General features: G+C 40.6%; 2 protein-coding genes across 8 annotated transcripts in view; one reads left to right on the top strand and one right to left on the bottom strand.

Moving 5' to 3' along the window:
• Positions 1-321: 321 nt before the first annotated feature.
• Positions 322-22,318, top strand: cfap157 (cilia and flagella associated protein 157). Its single transcript, XM_061904662.1, has 7 exons — positions 322-525; positions 6,839-7,110; positions 11,596-11,749; positions 11,849-12,104; positions 21,000-21,121; positions 21,488-21,626; positions 21,687-22,318. Exons 1-7 carry the CDS (start codon positions 368-370, stop codon positions 21,807-21,809), a joined length of 1,224 nt encoding a protein of 407 aa, XP_061760646.1. The 5' UTR covers positions 322-367; the 3' UTR covers positions 21,810-22,318.
• A 1,946-nt stretch (positions 22,319-24,264) lies between these two features.
• kank1a (KN motif and ankyrin repeat domains 1a) overlaps positions 24,265-26,894 on the bottom strand; it is a 120,134-nt gene continuing 117,504 nt past the window's right edge. For all 7 annotated transcript variants that reach the window (XM_061904650.1, XM_061904617.1, XM_061904606.1 and 4 more), the window contains 2 exons: positions 25,640-25,738; positions 24,265-24,769 (listed from right to left, as the gene is read on the bottom strand). In XM_061904650.1, the coding sequence (XP_061760634.1) occupies positions 24,707-24,769; positions 25,640-25,738 (162 nt within the window). In that variant the 3' untranslated portion in view covers positions 24,265-24,706. The remainder of the gene's footprint in view (positions 24,770-25,639; positions 25,739-26,894) is intronic.

Genomic DNA, 26,894 nt, shown 5'->3' on the forward strand with positions numbered 1-26,894 from the left:
GTAGGTCACGGTGTCCTCTTGTGGTCAAATTACAGCAGCACACAAATTAGTTGTTGGCTTCATGGTGGCTTCTTTTGTGTCGTTCTTTTCACGGTCTAGACTTTCTATAGACAGCTTGTCAATGAAAGCGGTTCAGGATGACATAGTGTGGATAATTATTACCCATTAGGATTTTTTGCACATTTTCCAGCATTATGCCACAATCATTTTCCAATTGTGTTGAGTATTTCTTGTAAAATAAAGTAGCGTTGTTCCCTGAAGTGTGCATCAAAAGTCTCCTTTCCCCGGCGTCCGTGAATGCATCATTGCCTAGCAACCAGTCGCACGGCTCGCCCAAGTTAACTTTGCCTCATTTTACTTTCCCGCGATGCCCAAAAAGAAGGAGAAGAATAACGGCGAAAGGCAAGATGAAGACAAGAAGAAAACGAAGAAAAAACAAAGCCAGTCGCTTCCCGTGGAAGAAAACGACAAAGAAAAAGATTTGTATCTCATTCAAATTCGATTTTTAAACGAACAGCTGGAGAGGTGAGTCAGACTTGGAAGTTAGCTTGCTAGCTAACTAGCTATCTAATAGGCTAATTAATATATTACGTTTTAACCGTTGTATTAATATTATTAAACAACTTGAAGAGGTAATTCATGAAGGAATTGTGTGTGAATGCTCCAATGCTGAAGTTGAAGTGAAATGTTGACAGAATGTAGTAATAAAGGCCTACTGAAAAAAAAAAAGTTTGCAACTTTTGGTCGCTAATAAAAAAAGCCTTAACTGTACCGGAAGTAGCAGACGATGTGCGCGTGACGTCACGGGTTGTGGAGCTCCTCACATCTGAACATTGTTTACAATCATGGCCACCAGCAGCGAGAGCGATTCAGACCGAGAAAGCGACAATTTCCCCATTAATTTGAGCGAGGATGAAAGATTCGTGCATGAGGAAAGTGAGAGTGAAGGACTAGAAAAAAAAAAGACGCCAGAGCGATTCAGATGTTATGAGACAAATTTACTAGGATAATTCTGGAAAATCCCTTATCTGCTTATTGTGTTACTAGTGTTTTAGTGAGATTATATGGTCGTACCTGTACAACCTGAAGGTCGGAGGGGTGTGGCCACGGGTGTGGTGACCGCCAGTGTCTCTGAGGCAAGCCAAGTTTCTCAACGAGGCGAAGGCAGCTGATGCTTCCTCTATGTTGGAAGCATCCGATGGTCGGGGGCGGCCCGTGGGAGGAGGCAAGATAGTCCGCAGCTGCCTCTTTGACAGGTGCAGGACGACGCGGGCTCTTCGCTCATGTCTACGGTAAGAGCCGACTTATTACCACCATCTTCTCACCGAAACCTGGTAGGGAGCCATGTTCGCTTGACCGCTCTGTTCTATAGTAAAGCTTCACCGTCATCTTTCGGGAATGTAACAATGAAACACCGGCTGTGTTTGTGTTGCTAAAGGCGGCCGCAATACACCGCTTCCCACCTACATCTTTATTCTTTGACGTCTCCATTATTAATTGAACAAATTGCAAAAGATTCAGCAACACAGAGTCCATAATACTGTGGAATTATGCGATAAAAAGACTCAACTTATAGCTGTGAACGTTACTGGACCAAAATGTCCTCTACAATGTGTGACGTCATGCGCACGCGTCATCATACCGCGACGTTTTAGCATGTTACTTCCGCGCAAAATTTAAAATTGCAATTTAGTAAACTAAACCGGCCGTATTGGCATGTGTTTCAATGTTAAGATTTCATCATTGATATATAAACTATTAGACTGCGTGGTCGGTAGTAGTGGCTTTCAGAAGGCCTTTAATGTAAGAATAGTTTAAACGTTGCAATGGTTTCAATGTTGAAGAGTTTGAAATTCCAGGAAAAACGTAATTTGGTTTCGAACTTGGGAAAGTGTTAGTTTGAATGTCCAGGTTGAGTGGAGTGTGTTGATGTTGGAATGATTGGAAAAGCTTGAAAAATGTGGGAATTGTGCAACTTGGAAAAATGTCCCATTCATTTCAATGGGAACTTCTTGGAAATTTGTGAATTTTGAGAAAAGCGGGTATTTTTTTCAGAAAATAATTAGGAATAAGCTTAGTTGTTTGGTGTTGGAATGATTTAAATCGGGCAAGAAATGTTGAAGTAGTAAATGGTGTTAAGGAATTTTGGGAAAATGGGGACATTTTTGAACTTGGAAAAAGGGTAGTTTGATTTTCCAGAAAGGTGCAATTTTTTAAAGGTGGACTGGGTTGCGGCTTCACTGTGGCAGACGGTTTAGTGCGTCTGCCTCACAGTACGAAGGTCCTGCAGTCCTGGGTTCAATCCCAGGCTCGGGATCTTTCTGTGTGGAGTTTACATGTTTTCCCTGTGAATGCGTGGGTTCCCTCCGGGTACTCCGGCTTCCTTACACTTCCAAAGACATGCACCTGGGGATAGGTTGATTTGCAACACTAAATTGGCCCTAGTGTGTGAATGTGAGTGTGAATGTTGTCTGTCTATCTGTGTTGGCCCTGCGATAAGGTGGCGACTTGTCCAGGGTGTACCCCGCCTTCCGCCTGATTGTTGCTGAGATAGGCGCCAGCGCCCCCTGCGACCCTGTCATGCCCGCTCTGCCGGTTAGTGTTTGGGGCACTTTGGTCCTCCGACCCGCAGGTGGAGCTGTCATGACCGGCTCTGCCGGTTAGTGTTTGGGGCACTTTGGTCCTCCGACCCGCAGGTGGAGCTGGTCTGTGAAGACGTGCAACATCTCAGAGGGCTGCTGATTGGGCGGCCTATAAAAGGCCTCCCATCAGCATGCTCTCTCTCTCATGCTCTCTCTCTCTCTCTCTCTCTCTCGTCCCACAGGCACATTCGTTTGGTGACCGTATGGTCACGGCAACGACGGCCGGGATTAGCACCACACTTGCACCCTTTTGGGACAACACTCATTTACTGATACATTCCTTGGTTAATTCACATTACTGATCACTGATACATGTTGTAAATAAAAGATCTGTTGGCTAAAATGTACAAATCGGTGTGGTCTCCCTTAATGTTACAGCCACTAACAAGCCAGTGGTTGTGACATATGGGGGCTCGTCCGATCTTTGGTAGTAACTTTAGGCTATGGTAATTCCTTCTACTGGCTATGGCAGCGTAGGAAGGTGCGTAGAGCTCTTTGTATTGAGTATTCCTTCTACTGGCTTTTGGAGCGTAGGAAGGCTAGTAGAGCTGAGTTACTAATTGTGAACTGCTGATAGTCAGTTGGGGCCTGTTATCAGTTAGTTAATAGGGGGATCTACTGATTTGTACTTTTGAGGCTTTGTTTGACCGTGCAAGTGTAGGTAGACACTGAATTGTTTGTTCCAGCCATCTTGGTTTAGTTTCATTGCAGTTTGTAGCATTGCATTCAGCCTCTTAGGAGCTGTCGCCTTTATCCCCATCTAGTACGGGTTCTAGGTTCCTGCTGTCACAGAGCCTGGGCGAGGGCACCGCCTTGGAGAAACGGCTGAATCGGCTTTGTCGGGATGGTACGTCTCCACAGGTATTGGTGAGTAAATGATCCTCGTCCTCGGGCTCTGTGTGAAAATAGATTAGTCTAGTGGGGGGAAAATGTTTAGGGGGATGCTCCGAGGTTAGTTTGCTGTGTTAACATAACTGTAATGTTTTAGAGACCTGGTTAGATTGGTTGGAGAGAGAGAGCCTAGCGTAATTAGAGCTAGTTTTTGGTTGGGTTGTTTTTTCAGTAGTTTCATTGTTGGTTTGGTACAGTAGCCAGATTGGTACTGACGGCCTGGGTTGAGCAGGATGGAGGCTTTTGTGGAAGCACCATCTGAGAAATTGTTGTTTGCCCTTAATAAGGAACAGTTGTTGCAATTGGCAGAAAAGTATGGCATGGAATTGTCATCAGCCATTAGAACTGGTAAGAAGGGACCCTTGCGTGACTCCATTCACGAGTTTTTGTGTGAGCAGAGCATTTTACCTTCAGGAAAAGGTGGTGACGCTCATGTGAAGGGTATGTCAGAGCCTATGCAGTCAGAGAGGGTAGGCATACTGACTTTTGAGCAACAAAGAGAGATGAAGGCACTTGAATTTGAGTGGGCGCAACAGGCTAAGGAGAAAGAACGTCTTTTTGAACTGGAAAAAATCAAATTAGAACGAGAATTGCAACAGCAAGCAGATATGGAGAAACTCAAATTTGAAAAAGAAATGGATTTGAAAAAAGGTGAAATGGACCTTACAGTACAGCTTGAGAAAATTAAAATTGAACAGGATCGTTTGAAACTAATGTCAGAAGGTAAGATTAGTGGAAATCTGTCCGGGTCAAAGGGAATAAGCGGTAGAAAATGGATGAATGGATGGAATGGGTTGAAGAATGTGGGAATTGTGGAAGTTTGGAAAATGTCCAATTAATTTTGAATGGGGAAAATGCACCCCCCCACTCCCCCCCAAAGAAAAAGGAATTATGGAAAATGTGTGAATTTTTGTAATTTGTCAAGGGAAAGCCGGCGATTCCCGAATAGGCTGAACAATTCGAAGTTGGAACGGTTTGAATCGTATGAAAAATATGGAAGTTGAGGAACTTTGAAGAATGTCCCATTGATTTCAATGGGAATTTCGGGAAAAGCAGGATTTTTTGGGAAAATGGTGAAAAACTTGGATGGTCTAAATGAGTTGAAATGGTTGGTGTTGGAATTTTTCAAATCGGTCGAGAAATGTGGAAGTAGTAACATGTTGAATTGAGAAATGATATTACGGAATTCCTGGAATTTCGGGAAATCTGGAAATTTTTCCAGTTCAAAAAACAACTTTGTTTTTTGTCCTGATTAAGGGGTATGTTTTGACGGTGGAACAGTTGAAGTGGGTTGAAAAATGCGGACGGAGTAGTCGTCACAAAAAAGGGTGGAAATAGGGCTTTGGAAAAGCAGGAATTCAGAAAAATCCTGGATTTTTTTTTAATTTGGAGAAATGATAGTTTGAATTTCCAGAATGGTGCAAATTTTTAAAGGTGGAATGGGTTGAAGAATGTGGAAATTGTGGAAGTTTGAAAAATGTCCAATTAATTTTGAATGGGGAAAATGCCCCAAAAAAAAGGAATTATGGGATTTTCGGGAATTTTTTTTTTCAAAGTGTTGAAGTAGAGCACACAATTCCTGAACAGGCTGAATATTTAGAAGTTGGAACAGTTTGAATCAGATGAAAAATCTGGAAGTTGTGGAACTTTGAAGAATGTCCCATTGAATTTTGGTAAAAACGGGAATTTTTTGGAAAATGGTAAAAAAAAAACTTGAATGTTCTGAATGAGTTGAAATGGTTGGTGATGGGATTTTTCAAATCAGTCGAGAAATGTTGAAGTAGTAACATGTTGAATTGAGAAATGGTATTATGGAATTCCTAGAATTTCGGGAAAACCGCAATTTTTTCTAGTTCGAAAAACATCTTTGTTTTTTTCCTGATTAAGAGGAGTGTTTGACTGTGGAACAGTTGTAGGGGGTTGAAAAATACGGAAGGATTAGTCGTCAGAAAAAAGGGTGGAAATAGGGCTTTGGATAAGCAGGAATTCTGGAAAATCCTTGAATTTTTCTGAACATGGAAAAAGGATCGTTTGAATTTCCAAGTTGGTGGAATGTGGTGAAGGTGGAATGGTTTGAATAGGTTGAAAAAAGTGGAAATGGTGACAAATCTTATTGGGGAAAAATTTCCCGGAAATCTGGGAATTTGGGGAATTTTTCAAGGGAATGTCGGCGATTCTGGAATAGGCTGAACAGTTTAAAGTTGGAATGGTTTGAATCGGATGAAAAATGTGGAAGTTGTGGAACTTTGAAGAATGTCCCATTGATTTCAATAGGAATTTCGGGAAAATCTGGAATTTTTTGGAAAATGGTGAAAAACTTGAATGGTCTGAATGAGTTGAAATGGTTGTTTTTTTTCCAGATTAAGAAGAATGTTTTCACTTTGGAACAGTTGAAGGGGGTTGAAAAATGTGGAAGGAGTAGTCGTCAGAAAAAAGGGTGGAAATAGGGCTTTGGAAAAGCAGGATTTCTGGAAAATCCTGGAATTTTTTTTAACTTGGAGAAATGATAGTTTGAATTTCCAGAATGGCGGAATGTGGTGAAGGCGGAATGGTATGAATAGGTTAAAACATTTGGAAATTGTGAACATTTTGAATGGGGAAAAATGTCCGGGGAAAGCTGAGAATTTTTGGAATTTGTCAAGGGAAAGCCTGCGATTCCCGAATAGGCTGAACAGTTTGAAGTTGGAACGGTTTGAATCGGGTGAAAAACGTGGAAGGTAGAGCGCGCCAAAATCTGGTGAAGAATAATAATAATAAGTTGAATAAATAGATGAATTTTGGTGTAGAAAAGCATGTGTGAATGCTTTGGAGCATTCACACAATGAAATAGCACCATATAAAAAAAGTGTATTTAAAGTGTATTTCTTTTTAACGAACAACATAAAAAAGTGTATTTAAAGTGTTTTTCTTTTAAACGAACAACACAAAAAAGTGTATTTAAAGTGTATTTCTTTTAAACGAACAACACAAAAAAGTTTATTTAAAGTGTATTTCTTTTAAACGAACAACACAAAAAGTGTATTTAAAGTGTTTTTCTTTTAAACGAACAACACAAAAAAGTGTATTTAAAGTGTATTTCTTTTAAACGAACAACACAAAAAAGTGTATTTAAAGTGTATTTCTTTTAAACGAACAACATAAAAGCAGTGTACCCACAAGTTTAGAGCTAACAATGCTAACGTCTAACACTACATAACATTTTGGCAATATTGATTTGAATTTGCAAGCAGTAGCTTGCTGACAACATGTCAGTTTTAATCACTTCCCCCCTACATCTGTGTCTTTTTATTGTATTTTTTTTGAAGATATCAGCTGAAATGTAAGGAAATGACCAATGAGAAGAAGGCCTTGACGTCTCAGTGCAGCTTTCTGGAGAAGGAGAAGGAGGACATTGTGGACTTTCTCAAGCGCTCCCTGCTGGAGAAAGAGGAGGAGCTGGACGACACGTCCGAGCGTCTGCGGGCTCTGCGGCAAGAGGCCGACCAGGGCATGGATGCTCTGCGACGGCAGCTGGCTCGGGAGCGACAGGAAGTGGTGAAGCGCAGTGACGAGCTTGCGGAACAGAATGTGAAGCTAGGTAGCTGGGAGGTTCTCTTCGAGGTTCCTCTCTTAGTTGGCATAAGGAAGATTCTTCGCATGACACGGGTGTTCCGTTTTGCCCCTCAAAGATCGTTGAAATGACAGAAGTGTTATTCTCTTTTTAAGGATAAAATATATCAGTTCTAGTCAAAGATTTTTGATATGACAGGAGTGTTATTCTCTTTTTAAGGATTAAATACATCAATTGTACTCAAAGATCTTTGATATGACAGGAGTGTTATTCTCTTTTTAAAGATGAAATATATCAGTTCTAGTCAAATATCTTTGATATGACAGTAGTGTTATTCTCTTTTTAAGGATTAAATGTATCAGTTCTAGTCAAAGATCTTTGATATGACAGGAGTGTTATTCTCTTTTTAATAATTAAATATATCAGTTCTAGTCAAAGATCTTTGATACTACAGGAGTGTTATTCTCTTTTTAAGGATTAAATACATCAATTCTAGTCAAAGATCTTTGATATGACAGGAGTATTACTCTCTTTTTAAGGATTAAATACAATACATCAATTGTAGTCAAAGATCCTTGATACGACAGAAGTGTTATTCTCTTTTAAAGGATTAAATACATCAATTCTAGTCAAATATCTTTGATCTGCTGTTTTTAGTAATATACCACAATATGGTAATTAAAGATCCCCTAAATGACAGGTGCACTCTGGTGTTTTTAATAACCTACTGCAAAGACGCTAGTAAAAGATGTTCTACCACAAGAGCGCTTAACTGTTTTTTAGGAATCTATCACAAATATTGCCAAAGACCATTTATATGACAGAAGTGTTCAGCTGTTTTTAGGAATCTGCCGCAGAACAGCTAGTCAAAGAGCCTCCATACGACCACTGTACTCTGCGGTTTTTAAGGAAATACAAAAATGCTAGTCAAAGATCTTTGATTTGATAGGAACGGTCTGCTGTTTTTTAGTAATCTACTAACAAAAATAGCTACTTTACGATCCTCTTTATAACAGGTACACTGGTCACAGATCCTCTATGACAGTTCTGTACTGTTTTAGGAATCTACCACAAAAACACGAGTCAAAGATCCTCTGACAACACTGCTCTGCTGTTTTTAAGGATTAAACTCAAAAACACTATCTAGAGATCCTCTATATGACAAGACTACTCTGCTGTTTTTAAGGTTTAAATTAAAAAAATGCTAGTCAAAGATCCTTGTATATTCCCTAAAAACAACAGTCAAAGATCCTCTAAATGACAGGTGCACTCGAATTTAAGAGACTGTAAAAAACATCAAAGATCCTCTATGACAGGAGTGATCTGTTATATTGCAGTATATTCCCTAAAAACAACAGTCCAAGATCCTCTATATCAGTGGTCCTCAATTGCCGGGCCGTGGCCCGATTGGTACCGGCCGCAGAAGAATTTTTATTAAAAAAAAAAGAAAAAATAATTTTTATTTTTTATTTTTTTTTAAATTAAATCAACATAAAAAACACGGCCGGGCACAGCCCGAAGAGGCAACATGGGTCATCCCTCCAATGGGCTCACCACTCATAGGAGGGGCCGTAGAGGTCGGGTGCATTGTGAGCTGGGTGGCAGCCGAAGGCAGGGCACTTTTGGCGGTCTGATCCTCGGCTACAGAAGCTAGCTCTTGGGACGTGGAACGTCACCTCACTGGGGGGGAAGGTGCCTGAGCTAGTCCGCAAGGTAGAGAAGTTCCGGCTGGATATAGTCGGACTCACCTCGACGCACAGCAAGGGCTCTGGAACCAGTTCTCTCGAGAGGGACTGGACCCTCTTCCACTCTGGCGTTGCCAGTGAGAGGCGACGGGCTGGGGTGGCAATTCTCGTTGCCCCCCGGCTCAAAGCCTGCACGTTTGAGTTCAACCCAGTGGACGAGAGGCTAGCTTCCCTTCGCCTTCGGGTGGGGGGACAGGTCCTGACTGTTGTTTGTGCTTACGCACCAAACAACAGTTCAGAATACCCACCCTTTTTGGGTACACTCGAGGGAGTACTGGAAAGTGCTCCCCCGGGTGATTCCCTTGTCCTACTGGGGGACTTCAACGCTCATGTTGGCAACAACAGTGAAACCTGGAGAGGCGTGATTGGGAAGAATGGTCACCCGGATCTAAACCCGAGTGGTGTTTTGTTATTGGACTTTTGTGCTCGTCACGGATTGTCCATAACAAACACCATGTTCAAACATAAGGGTGTCCATATGTGCACTTGGCACCAGGACACCCTAGGCCGCAGTTCCATGATCGACTTTGTAGTTGTGTCATCGGATTTGCGGCCTCATGTTCTGGACACTCGGGTGAAGAGAGGGGCGGAGCTTTCTACCGATCACCACCTGGTTGCGATGGTGGGGGAGGATGCCGGACAGACCTGGCAGGCCCAAACGCATTGTGAGGGTCTGCTGGGAACATCTGGCAGAGTCTCCTGTCAGAGAGAGTTTCAATTCACACCTCCGGGAGAACTTTGAACATGTCACGAGGGAGGTGCGGGACATTGAGTCCGAGAGGACCATGTTCCGAACCTCTATTGTCGAGGCGGCTGATTGGAGCTGTGGCCGCAAGGTTGTTGGTGCCTGTCGTGGCGGTAATCCCAGAACCTGTTGGTGGACACCAGCAGTGAGGGATGCCGTCAAGCTGAAGAAGGAGTCCTATCGGGTTCTTTTTTCGCTCATAGGACTCCGGAGGCAGTGGACGGGTACCGACGGGCCAAGCGGTGTGCAGCTTTAGCGGTCGCGGAGGCAAAAACTCGGACATGGGAAGAGTTCGGGGAAGCCATGGAAAACGACTTCCGGACGGCTTCGAAGCGATTCTGGACCACCATACGCCGCCTCAGGAAGGGGAAGCAGTGCACTATCAACACCGTGTATGGTGCGGATGGTGTTCTGCTGACTTCGACTGCGGATGTTGTGGATAGGTGGAGGGAATACTTCGAAGACCTCCTCAATCCCACCAACACGTTTTCCTTTGAGGAAGCGGTGCCTGGGGTATCTGTGGTGGACTCTCCTATTTCTGGGGCTGAGGTAGTTAAAAAGCTCCTCGGCGGCAAGGCCCCGGGGGTGGATGAGATCGCCCGGAGTTCCTTAAGGCTCTGGATGCTGTGGGGCTGTCTTGGTTGACAAGACTCTGCAGCATCGCGTGGACATCGGGGGCGGTACCTCTGGATTGGCAGACCGGGGTGGTGGTCCCTCTCTTTAAGAAGGGGGACCGGAGGGTGTGTTCCAACTATCGTGGGATCACACTCCTCAGCCTTCCCGGTAAGGTTTATTCAGGTGTACTGGAGAGGAGGCTTCGCCGGATAGTCGAACCTCGGATTCAGGAGGAACAGTGTGGTTTTCGTCCTGGTCGTGGAACTGTGGACCAGCTCTATACTCTCGGCAGGGTTCTTGAGGGTGCATGGGAGTTTGCCCAACCAGTCTACATGTGCTTTGTGGACTTGGAGAAGGCATTCGACTGTGTCCCTCGGGAAGTCCTGTGGGGAGTGCTCAGAGAGTATGGGGTACCGGACTGTCTTATTGTGGCAGTCCGCTCCCTGTATGATCAGTGTCAGAGCTTGGTCCGCATTGCTGGCAGTAAGTCGGACACGTTTCCAGTGAGGGTTGGACTCCGCTAAGGCTGTCCTTTGTCACCGATTCTGTTCATAACTTTTATGGACAGAATTTCTAGGCGCAGCCAAGGCGTTGAGGGGATCCGGTTTGGTTGACCGGTCCGCGGATACAAAAAGGTTGGGGACCACTGCTCTATATGACAGGTGCAGTTGGATTGAAGCAATGACTGTGAAAAACGTCAAAGATCCTCTATGACAGGAGTGATCTGGCATTTTTACAATATGGGGGGAGGATTATTATTATTTTTTTTTGTCATGAAAAAGTGAGGGGTTTTCGTCATGAAAAAGGGAGGTTTTGGGGGTTGGTGCACAAATTTTAAGTGTATCTTGTATTGTTTTTTTTACGTTGATTTAATAAAAAAAAAAAAAAATTATAAAAATTATTCTGCGGCTCGGTGGTTGGGAACTACTGCTCCATATGACAGGTGCAGTTGGATTTAAGAGACGACTGTGAAAAACGTCAAAGATCCTATATGACAGGAGTGATCTGGCATTTTTACAGTACATTCCCTAAAAACAACAGTTAAAGATAATCTATTTGACAGGTGCACTAGAATGTAAGAGAAGACTGCGAAAAACGTCAAAGATCCTCTATGACAGGAGTGATCTGACATTTTTACAGTATATTCCCTAAAAACAACAGTCAAAGATCATCTATGTTACAGGTGCAGTTGGATTTAAGAGACGACTGTGAAAAACGTCAAAGATCTTCTATGACAGGAGTGATCTGACATTTTTACAGTATATTCCCTAAAAACAATAGTAAAGGATCCTTTCTATGACAGGAGTGTGCTGCTGTTTTTAGGAATCAACAGCGTTTTCCTCACCCAGGTTGCCGGTGAAATACTGCCACTTAAAAGTGAAGGTGTATTTCTCTTGCGCCCCCTAGTGGCCAGACTGACTGCTGTGGAGGAGTTTGAGAGGCAGAAAGAGCAGATGATGTCCAAGATGACGGCGCTGGAGAAGCGGCTGAGCAGTCAGGAGGAGGCACACGCCGCTGCCGTGCACGCCGTGGAGATGAAGGCTCTGCTGGAAAAGAGCAGGTGGGGGGGGGAAACGCTGACACAGCACAGCCTCCAAGTTGTTCTTGCCTGCTCCAAGATGGCCGCCACAGTTGACCTTTCCCTTCCTCGGGTGGACAGGCTAGCGAGTCAGATGGAGGTGCAGGCGGTGGAGTTGGAGCGCGTGGCGGAGAGCAAACTGCCCGAGACCACCAGGGGGACCCTGCAGGAGAACCAGGAGATCAAGGTGCGATACGGCGTGCTCTCTGAGAGGGCTCACGACCTCGCCCAGGAGAACGCCGCCCTGCGGGACCAGAAGACCAAGCTGGCTGCAGACGTGGACGTCTTGGAGGAGACCATCAGGGAAATGTCTCGTCAAAGTTGTGTCCGCAAGAAGGTGAGAGCAACAATCTGTTAGATCTTCTCATTTTACATCAAAACACAAACACAACCATGTGTTGGCGTACCAATCATTCATTCATTTTGCATGCCGCAGTCTGTGTGTGTATATATATGTGTGTGTATGTATATGTATATGTATATATATATGTATATATATATATATATATATATATATATATATATATATATATACATATATATATGTATATATATATATATATATATATATATATATATATACATATATATATATGTATACATATAAGGGGTGTGGGAAAAAATAGATTCGAATTTGAATCACAATTCTGATGTTGTGCAATTCAGAATCGATTCTCATTTTTAAAAAATCTATTTTTTATTTTTTTTAATCAATCCAACAAAACACTACACAGCAATACCATAACAATACAATACAATTCCAAAACCAAACCTGACCCAGCAACACTCAGAACTGCAATAAACAGAGAAAAGTGAAACAAAAATGTATATTATCAACAACAGTATCAATATTAGTTATAATTTCAGCATAGCAGTGATTAAAAATCCCTCATTAACATTATCATTAGACATTTATAAAAAAAATAAAAGAACAATAGTGTCACTGTGGCTTACACTTGCATCGCATCTCATAAGCTTGACAACACACTGTGTCCAACATTTTTACAAACATAAAATAAGTCATATTTTTGGTTCGTTTAATACTTAAAACAAACTTACATCATTGCAATCAGTTGATAAAACATTGTCCTTTTTACAAAAATCTACTACTCTGCTAGCATGTCAGCAGACTGGGGTAGATCCTGCTGAAATCCTATGTATTGAATGAATACAGAATCCTTTTAAATCGAGAATCGTGTTAAATTGAAAAAAAAAAAAATCGATTTTGAATCAAATCGTGACCCCAAGAATCGATATTGAATCGAATCGTGGGACACCCAAAGATTCGCAACCCTAATAAATATACAGTATATACATATATGTATGTATATATATATATATATATATATATATATATATATATATATATATATATATATATATATATATATATATATATACATATATATATATACACATACATACAGTACACACATATATACCTAGACATTATATACCTAGACATTATATACCTAGACATACAGTCGTGGTCAAAAGTGTATGTACACTTTTGACCACGACATCATGTCATGGATGTCTTGACATTCCAATCATTTCTACAACTCTTATTTTTGTTGTGATGTAGTGATTGGAGAACATAGCTGTTGTTCACAAAAAACATTTATTAAGTTAGCTTCTTTTATGAATTAACTATTGCTCTACTGAAAATGTGAGGGTCAAAAGTATACATACAGCAATGTTAATATTTGCTTACATTCCCTTGGCAAGTTTCACTGCAATAAGGCACTTGTGCTAGCCATCCACAAGCCTCTGCTACATTTTTGTGCACTCCTCTTGACAAAATTGGTGCAGTTCAGCTAAATGTGTTGGTTTTCTGACATGGACTTGTTTCTTCAGCATTGTTCACACCTTTAAGTCAGGACTCTAGGGAGGCCATTCTAAAACTTTCATTCTAGCCTGATTTAGACATTTCTTTACCACTTTTGATATGTGTTTGTGATCATTGTCCTGTTGGAACACCCAACTGCGACCAAGACCCAACCTCCGGGCTGATGATTTTAGCTTGTCCTGACGAATTTGGAGCTAATCCCCTTTCATTGTCCCGTTTACTCTCTGTAAAGCACCAGTTCCATTGGCAACAGAACAGGTCCAGAGCATAATACAGTACTATCATCACCATGCTTGACAGTAGGAATGGTGTTCTAAAGGCCTCACCTTATACATACATACACACATTAGATTTTATATATATATATATATATATATATATATATATATATATATATACATACATATATATACATATATATATGTATGTATACATATATATGTGTATATATATACATATGTGTATACATACATATATATCTATGTATACATATATGTATATATATGTATGTATACATATATATATACGTAAGTATATGTATGTATACATATATATGTGTATATATATACATATATGTGTATACATACATATATATCTATGTATACATATATATGTATATATATACACACATATATATATATAAACATATATATATATATACATATATATATGTATATAAATACACACATATATATATGTGTATATATACACATATATATATGTATATATATACATGTATACATACATACATATATGTATATATAAAAATATATATATGTATGTATGTATGTATGTATACATATATATGTATATATGTATATATAAGTATACATACATACATACAGACACACACACACACCCAAATTATATGTATATATATATATATATGTATATATATATATATATATATATATACATACATATATATACGTAAGTATATATATGTATGTATACATATATATATATATATATATGTATGTATATATATACACATGTATACATACGCACATATATGTATATAAACATATATATGTATGTATGTATACATATATATATATGTGTGTATATGTATATATATGTATGTATATATAAGTACACATATATACATGCAGACACACACACACACACCCAAATTAGATATATATATATATCTCATGTATGTATATACATACATACACACACATGTACATACTATATATATATATATATATATATATATATATATATATATATATATATATATATATCCATCCATTCATTTTCTACCGCTTATTCCCTTTTGGGGGTATATGTATATGCAGGGTTTCCCACACATTTATTTATTTGTGGCGGCCTGCCACGAAAGAATTACGGCCGCCACAAATAGAAAAAAATAAATAATAATATCCATCCATCCATCCATCCATCATCTTCCGCTTATCCGAGGTCGGGTCGCGGGGGCAACAGCCTAAGCAGGGAAACCCAGACTTCCCTCTCCCCAGCCACTTTGTCTAGCTCTTCCCGGGGGATCCCGAGGCGTTCCCAGGCCAGCCGGGAGACATAGTCTTCCCAACGTGTCCTGGGTCTTCCCCGTGGCCTCCTACCGGTTGGACGTGCCCTAAACACCTCCCTAGGGAGGCGTTCGGGTGGCATCCTGACCAGATGCCCGAACCACCTCATCTGGCTCCTCTCGATGTGAAGGAGCAGCGGCTTTACTTTGAGTTCCTCCCGGATGGCAGAGCTTCTCACCCTATCTCTAAGGGAGAGCCCCGCCACACGGCGGAGGAAACTCATTTCGGCTGCTTGTACCCGTGATCTTATCCTTTCGGTCATGACCCAAAGCTCATGACCATAGGTGAGGATGGGAACGTAGATCGACCGGTAAATTGAGAGCTTTACCTTCCGGCTCAGCTCCTTCTTCACCACAACGGACCGGTACAACGTCCGCATTACTGAAGACGCCACACCGATCCGCCTGTCGATCTCACGATCCACTCTTCCCTCACTCGTGAACAAGACTCCTAGGTACTTGAACTCCTCCACTTGGGGCAGGGTCTCCTCCCCAACCCGGAGATGGCACTCCACCCTTTTCCGGGCGAGAACCATGGACTCGGACTTGGAGGTGCTGATTCTCATTCCGGTCGCTTCACACTCGGCTGCGAAACGATCCAGCGAGAGCTGAAGATCCCGGTCAGATGAAGCCATCAGGACCACATCATCTGCAAAAAGCAGAGACCTAATCCTGCGGTTACCAAACCGGAACCCCTCAACGCCTTGACTGCGCCTAGAAATTCTGTCCATAAAAGTTATGAACAGAATCGGTGACAAAGGACAGCCTTGGCGGAGTCCAACCCTCACTGGAAATGTGTTCGACTTACTGCCGGCGATGCGGACCAAGCTCTGGCACTGATCGTACAGGGAACGGACCGCCACAATAAGACAGTCCGATACCCCATACTCTCTGAGCACTCCCCACAGGACTTCCCGAGGGACACGGTCGAATGCCTTCTCCAAGTCCACAAAGCACATGTAGACTGGTTGGGCAAACTCCCATGCACCCTCAAGAACCCTGCCGAGAGTATAGAGCTGGTCCACAGTTCCACGACCAGGACGAAAACCACACTGTTCCTCCTGAATCCGAGGTTCGACTATCCGGCGAAGCCTCCTCTCCAGTACACCTGAATAAACCTTACCGGGAAGGCTGAGGAGTGTGATCCCACGATAGTTGGAACACACCCTCCGGTCCCCCTTCTTAAAGAGAGGAACCACCACCCCGGTCTGCCAATCCAGAGGTACCGCCCCCGATGTCCACGCGATGCTGCAAAGTCTTGTCAACCAAGACAGCCCCACAGCATCCAGAGCCTTAAGGAACTCCGGGGAATCACCCGGGGGGGCACTTTCCAGTACTCCCTCGAGCGTTATATATATATATATATTTTTTTTTCGGTTTTTGACTCGGTCGGCCGCTCATAAAAGCAATGGGATTCTGTCTGTCAAGGGAGCTTGTAGTTACATATTATATAAATATGTACATATATAAATATGTATATAAATATGTACATAAAGTGTTGTAATTATATTCCAACTCTGTGTTCTTCTTGGCCATCGCAACCGCGCTCCAGCGGCCGTGTTCATTCATTGTCTTTACTGTATCATAAAAATGCAGATGGCCTTAGAACGCCACAATACTCAGTCACCATATTTAAGTACCCAAAATAAAGACTCGACATAAATATAAATTCAATCGGATCAGAAACATCGGAGGAAACGGGATTAAAACCCGATGCTAACCGCCTATAGAAAATACATTGCTAGTAGCTACTATTAGCAAACAAATTTACTTACCAAGTTATCTTTCCTCTTAATACCTCAACATCGACACACTCTTTCATCGCAACTCGGCCCTGATGGTCGGCACCTATAAGTTTGCAATTAGTTGTAAAATGTTGGACGGTTGTTTTTACAATATGCAGGCAAACGACAACTTTAAAACATTCAGTTTTAAACTTCAGATGCCCTCAGGCCTAGCTTGGTCACAAGAATGATCTCTGGGATCACAAGCATCCTCTACCACCAGGAGGCGAGCCTCACACAGTGCGTCTTCGCAGCCATTTTATGATTGCCCAGCATAAGAAATATGTTACACACATACAGTTGTTGAAAAAATACACTGTACATTATATACCTCAGCTAACTAAACTATGGAAATGTATAATATAATTCATATAGCAATACGTTCTCACTGCACAGCAGCCAGCAGTTAGCAGTCATTGCGCAATCAATGGAGAGGCTCAACTGGCTGTGACTCACCGCAAGTCTCTTCTCAGTATTTGAACGGCAAATGCGAAAATTCAGCGATTTTGAATAAAAATAATCTAAAACTGGTGAAGTTATAGTATAATCACTCGATACATATAACAAATAATTTTTTTTTCTTTTCACATTTTTTTTCTTTCCATGATGGCACGTGAGGCCCCGCCTCACCTGCCTCCCCTGACTGCACGTCACTGCTGAGACTACGTCTCATGTGGTGGCAGTGAGCCAGACAATGATGTGTCATGTGCAGCTCACGTGACCACACTGTCACGTTTGCTTGGAAACATTCGAAAAATGGCGTTGGAAAACAGTACGGATAGTTCAGCGGAGAAACATCTCGAGGTTATTGCTTCAATGGAGAGAAGTGTACGACCTAAGTCGTCAAAAGTATCGGAACACTTTACTTTAAAGACTTTAAAGAAGACATTTCCTGCAAAACTTGCAGCATGGACATTGCGTGGCACGGACATTACTTCGCAGCACCTGAAGAGGAGCCATGGATGAATGGAACAACTCACGGTACGTAACTTTTTTAAGTCCATAGTCCGAGTATATTGAACTGAATTGAAATATTTATTTCAAACCTGCACAGTACAACTAAACACAGGTTTTTTTTTTGGTTTTTTTTACATTTTGGCAGAGATATTTATGCAGGGTTTGAAAAGGGGTTGGATGAAGCAAATGCTTATAATAGCCCAACCCCTCTCACTCATTCCACATTTAACATAAACAATATAATACAAGAACAATACTCTATAAACAAAAACAAGAAAAACTCCTGTACACTAACAATACTATGAGACAAGACAAGACGAGACAAAACACACACACACACACACACACACACACACACACACACACACACACACACACACACACACACACACATACACACACAGGCCCAAACACTCTGACCATACACCTCTCTCCCATGGCTCTGTGCTGAGGGCATCACTCTCTTTCCTCATCATACTTCTTCAGTACTTCTTTTTTAAACAGTGTTTTGAATTGAATCATGTTAAAACACGTTTTTAACTTGTCCCCTAAGTTGTTCCACAGACTGACTCCACGCACTGAAATGCACATTGATTTTAAAGTTGTTCTAAATTTAGGCAAATATAATTTGTTGTTTCCTCTTAAACTGTAACTATGGTGACCATCTCTATCATGGAATAGGTTCTGTATATTGGATGGTAGAAAGTTTTGGGATGCCCTAAACATAATTTGAGCAGTTTTAAAGTTAATAACATGATTCAGTTTAAGTTGCTTTAAGTCCATAAATAGTGGATTTGAATGATGTCTATAGTGAACATTGGACACAATCCTGATGGCCTTTTTCTGCAGAGTGACTAAAGGCTGTAGATGTGATTTATAACAATTTCCCCAGACTTCAACACAATAGTTTAAATATGACATAATAAATTATAGAAACAATAACAGCAGAGCATTGGTGTTCAATACATGACATGATCTCCTCACCATTCCAACACATTTAGCAACTTTGGTACGTCTTTGTGTGTTACTAATCTTTTGTTAAAGAGATTTTTTTTAAGAAAACGCAGAAGCAACTGTTATGTAATAACTTTCAGAGTGTTAGGAACTTTTTGGATAGTGCGGCGACTTAATTTTCTGTGTTGTTATGAGCGGCAACAGGCATTCATAAGTTCAGCTTTTTTATGTGTAACGTTAATGTTATGTCTTTGTTGCAACACAGGGCTGATAATATGTCTCCGGCACATTTGACTCCGTATTGAGAGAGAAAGCGCACGTTTAACAATTTGGAAATGAACGTAACGGACATAAATATCTCAGGTTGGTTTCATAATGGAACAATGTAGCCAATAAAGCTATATAAATCTATTTAGACTTGAGTGACGCTTTAGTATAGCTAAACGTTCTGAAGGTGCTGGAATATTTCATGCTATGATTCAGAGGTAGCCTAAAGTTAATCCTTTATTAGAACCGAAACATGTACTATATCTGATCCAGTTTTGATCTGATGAGTTACATTTCTGTGTTCTTATTGGTGCATTCTGCAACTCCGATGTCCATTTATTTAATTTATAATTTTTTTTTAATGTGGTGGCATATTTGTCAGAAATTATTAATTAAATCAACTGGGTATGTAGTGAGTTACATGTAAATGATGCTACTATGTACGTTCATAATATGGTTTCTTTCATTTCAGAAAGAAACAAGTCAGCATTAGCGACTTGGTACAAAGGAAGGTCCGCAAACCACGGCAAGCGGCTGCACTGACTGATGCTATCCTGAATATGTTGCTAGCTGACATGAGGCCACTATCAATGGTGGAGGATGAAGGTTTTAGACAAATGATTCACGTCCTCAACCCTGGTTACACTGTTCCCTCGAGGAACCATTTTACCAAACTGATTGAGAGGAAGTACTAGCAGACATTCCATGCAGTGTAGACTGACATAAAAGCCACCCAGAGCAAAATTGCTCTCACTATTGATGTGTGGACAAGTGTAGCCTACCTTGGCAATACATGCCACTACATTGGAGATGAATGGAACATAAAGTCAATCTGCCTTACCACCATGCCACTAGAGGAAAGACATTCAGCATCCAACATTGCAGAATAGGTAATAGCCAGGTTTGAAATTCCTCTAAGCAAAATTATTGCTATTGTGCAGGACAATGGTGCACTTTATAAAAATTAAAAATCAAATTGTAACACTTGCCTTGTTTTATTTGGCAAGTCGAAAGGACATTGTGCCAGTATGCTGTTTTTTTAAATAAAGTATTGGAAAGGATAGAAATGTAGTTTGTCGCTTTTATCCGATTATTAATCAATTAATCGAAATAATAATCGACAGATTAATCGATTATCAAATTAATCGTTAGTTGTATCCCTTTTATATATATGTACATATATATGTATGTATATACATATATACATTGAGTGTGTATATATATGTACACACACATAAATACATACACATATGTATTATATATATACAAATATGTATATATGTAATAACACACACAACACACCACACACACACACGATGTGCAAACCTTTCCTTAAACAGGGACTTTTGTGGAGGCTAGAACCAATTATTCATGTTTACATTGGTTCTTAGGGTGAACTCGGCTTCACTATACAAACTTTTTACAGCAACCAATTAAGTTTGTAAAATGAGGTTCCACTGTAATTAGAAATCTTTTAAATTAAAAAAAAAAAAAAAAATATTGGATTTTTTCCCCCACAAGTTTTCTAAATATCCATCTATCCAACCATTTTCTACCGCTTAATCCCTTTGGGGTCACGGCGGGTGCTGGTGTTATTTTTACCTGAAAAACATTGTTGGGAAGTTCCTAACATTTTACTTTAAAGCAAATAATTAAATACATCCTTGACAACTTAATCTTTTTTTTCTTAAACTTTTTCTTTCACACTTTTAAATCAGCGTTTGTTTTTTTCCGTTTTTCTTTTACTAAAAACTAGATTTAAATGTAATTTTTCTTTTCAGATTCAACTTTTTATATGTATAAAAAAAAAGTTATTTTATCTATCTTTTGTCTTATTTGTATTTAGCTGTGTTGACGTCGTTCCTCCACCAGGTGGCGGAGCAGCTGACCTCAAAGTGCCAGCAGCTGCAGACCCAGCTGAAGGAGAGCAGCCATGACTTGGAGCAACTTGGGAGCAAACATGAGAAAGTCTGTGGCCAACTGGAGGAACTCAGGTTAAAGAACACAACAAATAAATAAATAAATGGGTTGTACTTGTATAGCACTTTTCTACCTTCAAGGTACTCAAAGCGCTTTGACACTACTTCCACATTTACCCATTCACACACACATTCACACACTGATGGAGGGAGCTGCCATGCAGGGCGCTAACCACCACACATGTCGTAAATGCTCGGCTTTTTTTTCTTTTTAAACTTTAATAATGGCTTGGAGTGCATAAGAAAGCACCATAGTGGAATGACTGACTGGTTATTTATAAAAAGTGAACATAATGCAACTCATACTTCAAAACGCAACAAGCCACAGCTGCTAAAAACGTTATTTGGAGGATTTATGGTAAAACTTTTCCTCCTCTCCAGAGTCAGCCATACCATCGCCATCAAGCAGTCCAGCAAAAACCGTGCTTTGGCGGTGCGTCTGGAGGCGGAGCTACAGCAGGAGAGGGAGAGAAGGTCAAAAATGCAGGAAGCTGTGGCTGCTGTCAGACATGTTGTCATGGTGATGAAGACGCATCCTGTCATCCGGTCTTCTGCAGGTCTTCATTGTAACTTTGTGCAGGAAGCACATCAGAACCCGGAGGCGGTCCGGTGGAATCAGCTGATGCAGAAGCTTCTGGTCATCCTGGAAGGCCCCGCCTCCTCGATGCGCGACACCAGCAAGCTCACCTTTGACAAGCGGTAAAAACCACCAGGAAATGTTTGTACCAAGGTTTACTGCAGTGTAGTTTGCTCCTTGTCTCCCAAACAGGACAGAGACGTCCAGTTTCCACTTCCAGTTGTCACGACCCACTTTGAAAGCCAAACATGCTCCCTCCAGAGGACAAAAACATTGAAAACCCCGACAGAAAACTGTGTGGTGAGTCAAGTTGATCAGGCTGAAAAACTAATTCATTGCTTTTATCGTCCAATCAGATCGCTTTGATGACATTCATATGTTCCTCATTACGCACTTGGAATGTGTGCATGACTTTGCTGTGCGAATAATCTTCAACTTTTGTTTCATTTGGAGTTGAAAAAGCTACATATTCATTCTTGTTATCACATGACAGCACATTTAGACATTCATGAAAAAAAAAGTGGTATAATATACTCTTAATTTGAAATAAGTCTTCATCTTAACACTTTTTTTTTAAACATGTAGCAATATTAGCTTTTTTGCTCAAAGATATTTTTTTTTACCATAGACCAGTATATCGCTTGAATTTATTATAAACATCTTTTTCCAGTATATCGCTTGAATTTATTCTAAACATCTTTTTTTATTATAAGTTTTTGTTCAAATTTTATAAATATATTTTAATTTTACCTAAACTTATTTTTCAATGCTGGGAATTAGCATATATGTAACATTAAGATTTCTGTCTTGCCTCTTGGTGAGGGCGGTCACATTTTTCTACGCTCCCTCCTTCCCTGCTTGCTTTCTGTGTCCTTGTCTTTGAACTTTTCTGAAGCCTCTTTCTTTGAGCTGTCCTCTTATCTAAACATCAAATATGAATATGATTAGATGGACTCTCGACGCAATTGACTGTCTTTTCGACAAGAAAAAGAGGTTCGGGGGAGCCTGGCTGCCCTGATGGAACCACTGCTGCAGGGTACGTGAGAGACTCCTGGCATAAATGGAGAATCATGTGCCCCTCAGCCCTTTCCATCAAATACGTGGAAGACATCTACCTATTTGGAACTGTGATCGCGGGGCACCTGCTGATTGGGTTGGGCATTGCTCTGGTATTTCGTCAAATTCGGAAGACGATGGCAGCCACTCAAGGGGGCCAACGGCTGTTCAACGCAATGGAAGGATTGGGTCGGGCTGTGGGAACACAAACTGGAGCGATTTCTGATTTGAATCGCAAAATAGATCTCATCTTGGAGAAGTTTGCTGACAAGGAATAATTAAATTGGAATTGGAGAATCCAGCATGGACACACAGAGAAGGCAAGTCACTGTTTAGTCTTCTCGAAGAAAAACAACTTCTTAATCTACGATTTGATTCCCTCGAATGGCCCACAAGCAAACAGGAACAGGCTGTTCTGAAGAACTCCCCCTAGGACTCCTCAAAGATGGACGCTTTTGACCTTCCTTTTTTTCAACAACACCTGGTGTCGAACTTTGAGATCGGCCCCAGTCCACAAAAACATTTCAACATCTCACCCAAGTTAATTGGGCATACATGCACGCACATGCCTCTCCCCAAATCAACGCCTTCACCACTGCTTAATTCCTCTGGGGTTGTGGATGGCTGAGTAGCGCTCTATAGCAGCGGCCAGCCTCCAGGGCTTCAAATCACCCCCTTCCCTCTGTTGCAATTTGGTGTGATTATACGTACCATGTTTATGTGTGCCATGCTATGTAAGGTTTTTTCCTTGGACTCAGTCTGTACCCTTCCTGAGGGTCTAGCCTTACACTGATATATATATTTTTTTACTTGTACATGTTAAGAATGGACAAAATAAAGCTTGTCAATGTCATTATCACAAACACTTTTTTTTGGCAGCATCATTATCCAAATTTATTTTTCTAATTTCATATTTTATTTTACAATAAACTTTTTTTTCCCCCATACAAGAACAACAAGATTGCGGATGATCCATTAGGAGCAAAACTTCTGTTATTACATGCTGGGAATTAGTATGTAATGGTTATTGTTACTATCACAATAGCATAATCATATTTTTTATGTATTTTGTAATTACCTTTTGTTCAAATGTAATATTTCTTTTTTTTTGTATGTGTATACAACATTGTAGCTATTAAGTAGTTTTATAATCCATGATGAAAAATGATTAAAAAAATGTTTTATTGTAATATACTGTATAAATGATTGTAAATGTAAAATCTCAGCAATTTAGTATCAAAGTTTATTTATACAGCTCTTAATCACAAGTGTCTCAAAGGGCTGCGAGTACACATTGTTGCATACATTTTCATAATATACTTTGTTAATTATTAAGGTGTTTATTCTACAATTTTATCGATTCGAATATATCATTGTATCAAATCTGTTATTCTCACCTTCAGCCGTCATGCACAGTTGATGATTACTTTTTATTTCAATTAAATGATTATTCAGTGGGCTCTTTAGAAGTCGTACCTCATTTTTCCTGTTATTAATACAAGCTACTAAAAAGAAAAACAAAGAATATCTTTTAATGGATGTTTATTGTTACATGGTGACGTCGAGGTCAATTTAAAAAGGACACAAAGTGGAAAGGAGACGAAAAGAAAGTGGCGTTGAGCTAGCGGTATGTACAATGAAATACATAGATCTGCTTCAAAAACTATACCTTGATAAATACAGAACTTCATGGATCAATATTTGTAATAATAATTATAGGAAATATTGAAAATACTGTAGTTTCTTTTAAATAGATACAAAGGATTTGTATAAAAGTGGAGCTCATTGGCTGATGTTGGACTTGAGATCAAAATATGTACACAACTTTACTACTCGGGGCGAAAAATAGAAAATATCATTTGTTGGATTGCAACAAAAAAAAGGAGGGAAAAGTTGAAAAAGAGTCAGGAGGTCACCTGCTGGTACATTCACATTAAGGCCTCTCTCATAAGGCCAACGTGGGCACACTAATCAAACGCACCTCTGCCAGTGGGGCTGGGCGACGTCTTTCGGCCCAGTCGAGGCGTTCCCTGAAAGGGCGACACGCACGTATGAGGGGCCGTTAGGGACATTATTCAGAATTACCTCTTACATACACTACTGAAATGCTCTCACATAAACAATTGAAATGTTTTTCTCTCACACACACGCCTGAAACTCTCTCATACACACTACTGAAATGCTCTCACACACACCACTAAAACACTCTTATACGCACGACTGAAACGCTCTCTTACACACTACTGAAATGCTCTCACACACTACTGAAACACTCATACACACTACTGAAATGCTCTCACATACAGTACACTACTGAAATGCTCTCACATAGACTACTGAAATGCTCTCACATAGACTACTGAAATGCTCTCACTTACACAACTAAAATGCTCTCACATACACTACTGAAATGCTCTCACATAGACTACTGAAATGCTCTCACATACACTACTGAAATACTCTCACATAAACAATTGAAATGTTTTTCTCTCACACACACGCCTGAAACTCTCTCATACACACTACTGAAATGCTCTCACACACACCACTAAAACACTCTTATACGCACGACTGAAACGCTCTCTTACACACTACTGAAATGCTCTCACATACAGTACACTACTGAAATGCTCTCACATAGACTACTGAAATGCTCTCACTTACACAACTGAAATGCTCTCACATACACTACTGAAATGCTCTCACATAGACTACTGAAATGCTCTCACATACACAACTGAAATGCTCTCACATACACAACTGAAATGCTCTCACATACACTACTGAAATGCTCTCACATACACTACTGAAATGCTCTCACATACACTACACACACACAATTAATGGAAGCTCAGGAAGGTCAAAAGATCAAATGAAAGAATAAAAATGCTAGGACTCACTGGTGACTGAGCTTTGGAGAAGTTGACGTGTGCATAGAGCAGGACAGCGATGTCCTTGTGTCCTGCCTCCAGAGAGATGGACAGAGCGTTACTCTCATCCTGGAGCAGATAAATCAAAGCATTGATTACAAATCAATCATATAATATCAGAAAAGTACAAACCCCATTTCCATATGAGTTGGGAAATTGTGTTGGATGTAAACGGAATACAATGATTTGCAAATCCTTTTGAACCCACATTCAATTGAATGCACTACAAAGACAACATGTTTTATGTTCAAACTGATAAACTTTTTTTTGTTGTTGTTGCAAATAATCATTAACTTTATAATTTGATGCCAGCAACACATGACAAAGAAGTTGGGAAAGGTGGCAATAAATACTGATAAAGTTGAGGAATGCTCATCAAACACTTATTTGGAACATCCCACAGGTGTGCAGGCTAATTGGGAACAGGTGGGTGCCATGATTGGGTATAAAAGCAGCTTCCATGAAATGCTAAGTAATTCACAAACAAGGATGGGGCGAGGGTCACCACTTTGTAAGCAAATTGTCGAACAGTTTTAGAACATTTCTCAACGAGCTATTGCAAGGAATTTAGGGATTTTACCATCTACGGTCCGTAAAATCATCAAAAGGTTCAGAGAATCTGGAGAAATCACTGCACGTAGGCAATGATATTACGGACTTTTGATCCCTCAGGCGGAACTGCATCAAAAACCGACATCAGTGTGTAAAGGATATCACCAAATGGGCTCAGGGACACTTCATAAAACCACTGCCAGTAAGTACAGTTGGTCACTACATCTGTAAGTGCAAGTTAAAACTCTACTACGCAAAGCAAAACCCATTTATCAACAACACCAAGGAACGCCGCTGGCTTCTCTGGGCCTGAGCTCATCTAAGATGGACTGATGCAAAGTGGAAAAGAGTTCTGTGGTCTGACGAGTCCACATTTCAAATTATATTTGGAAACTGTGGACGTGGTGTCCTCCGGAACAAAGAGGAAAACAACCATTCAGATGGTTGTAGGCGCAAAGTTGAAAAGCCAGCATCTGTGATGGTATGGGGGTGTATTAGTGCCCAAGGCATGGGTAACTTACACATCTGTGAAGGCACCATTAATACTGAATGGTCCATACAGGTTTTGGAGCAACATATGTTGTCAACCAAGCAACGTTATCATGGACGCCCCTGCTTATTTCACCAAGACAATGCCAAGCCACGTGTTACAACAGCGTGGCTTCGTTGTAAA

The sequence above is a fragment of the Nerophis ophidion genome, linkage group LG01 (genome assembly GCF_033978795.1).
Source record: "Nerophis ophidion isolate RoL-2023_Sa linkage group LG01, RoL_Noph_v1.0, whole genome shotgun sequence".
Lineage (NCBI taxonomy): Eukaryota > Metazoa > Chordata > Actinopteri > Syngnathiformes > Syngnathidae > Nerophis > Nerophis ophidion.

Coding starts and splice junctions, on each gene's coding strand:
- cfap157 (XM_061904662.1), top strand. CDS start 368: ATGCCCAAAAAGAAGGAGAAGAATAACGGCGAAAGGCAAGATGAAGAC. Junction 526..6,838: donor TTAAACGAACAGCTGGAGAG/GTGAGTCAGACT, acceptor TTTTTTTTGAAG/ATATCAGCTGAAATGTAAGG. Junction 11,750..11,848: donor GCTCTGCTGGAAAAGAGCAG/GTGGGGGGGGGA, acceptor TCGGGTGGACAG/GCTAGCGAGTCAGATGGAGG.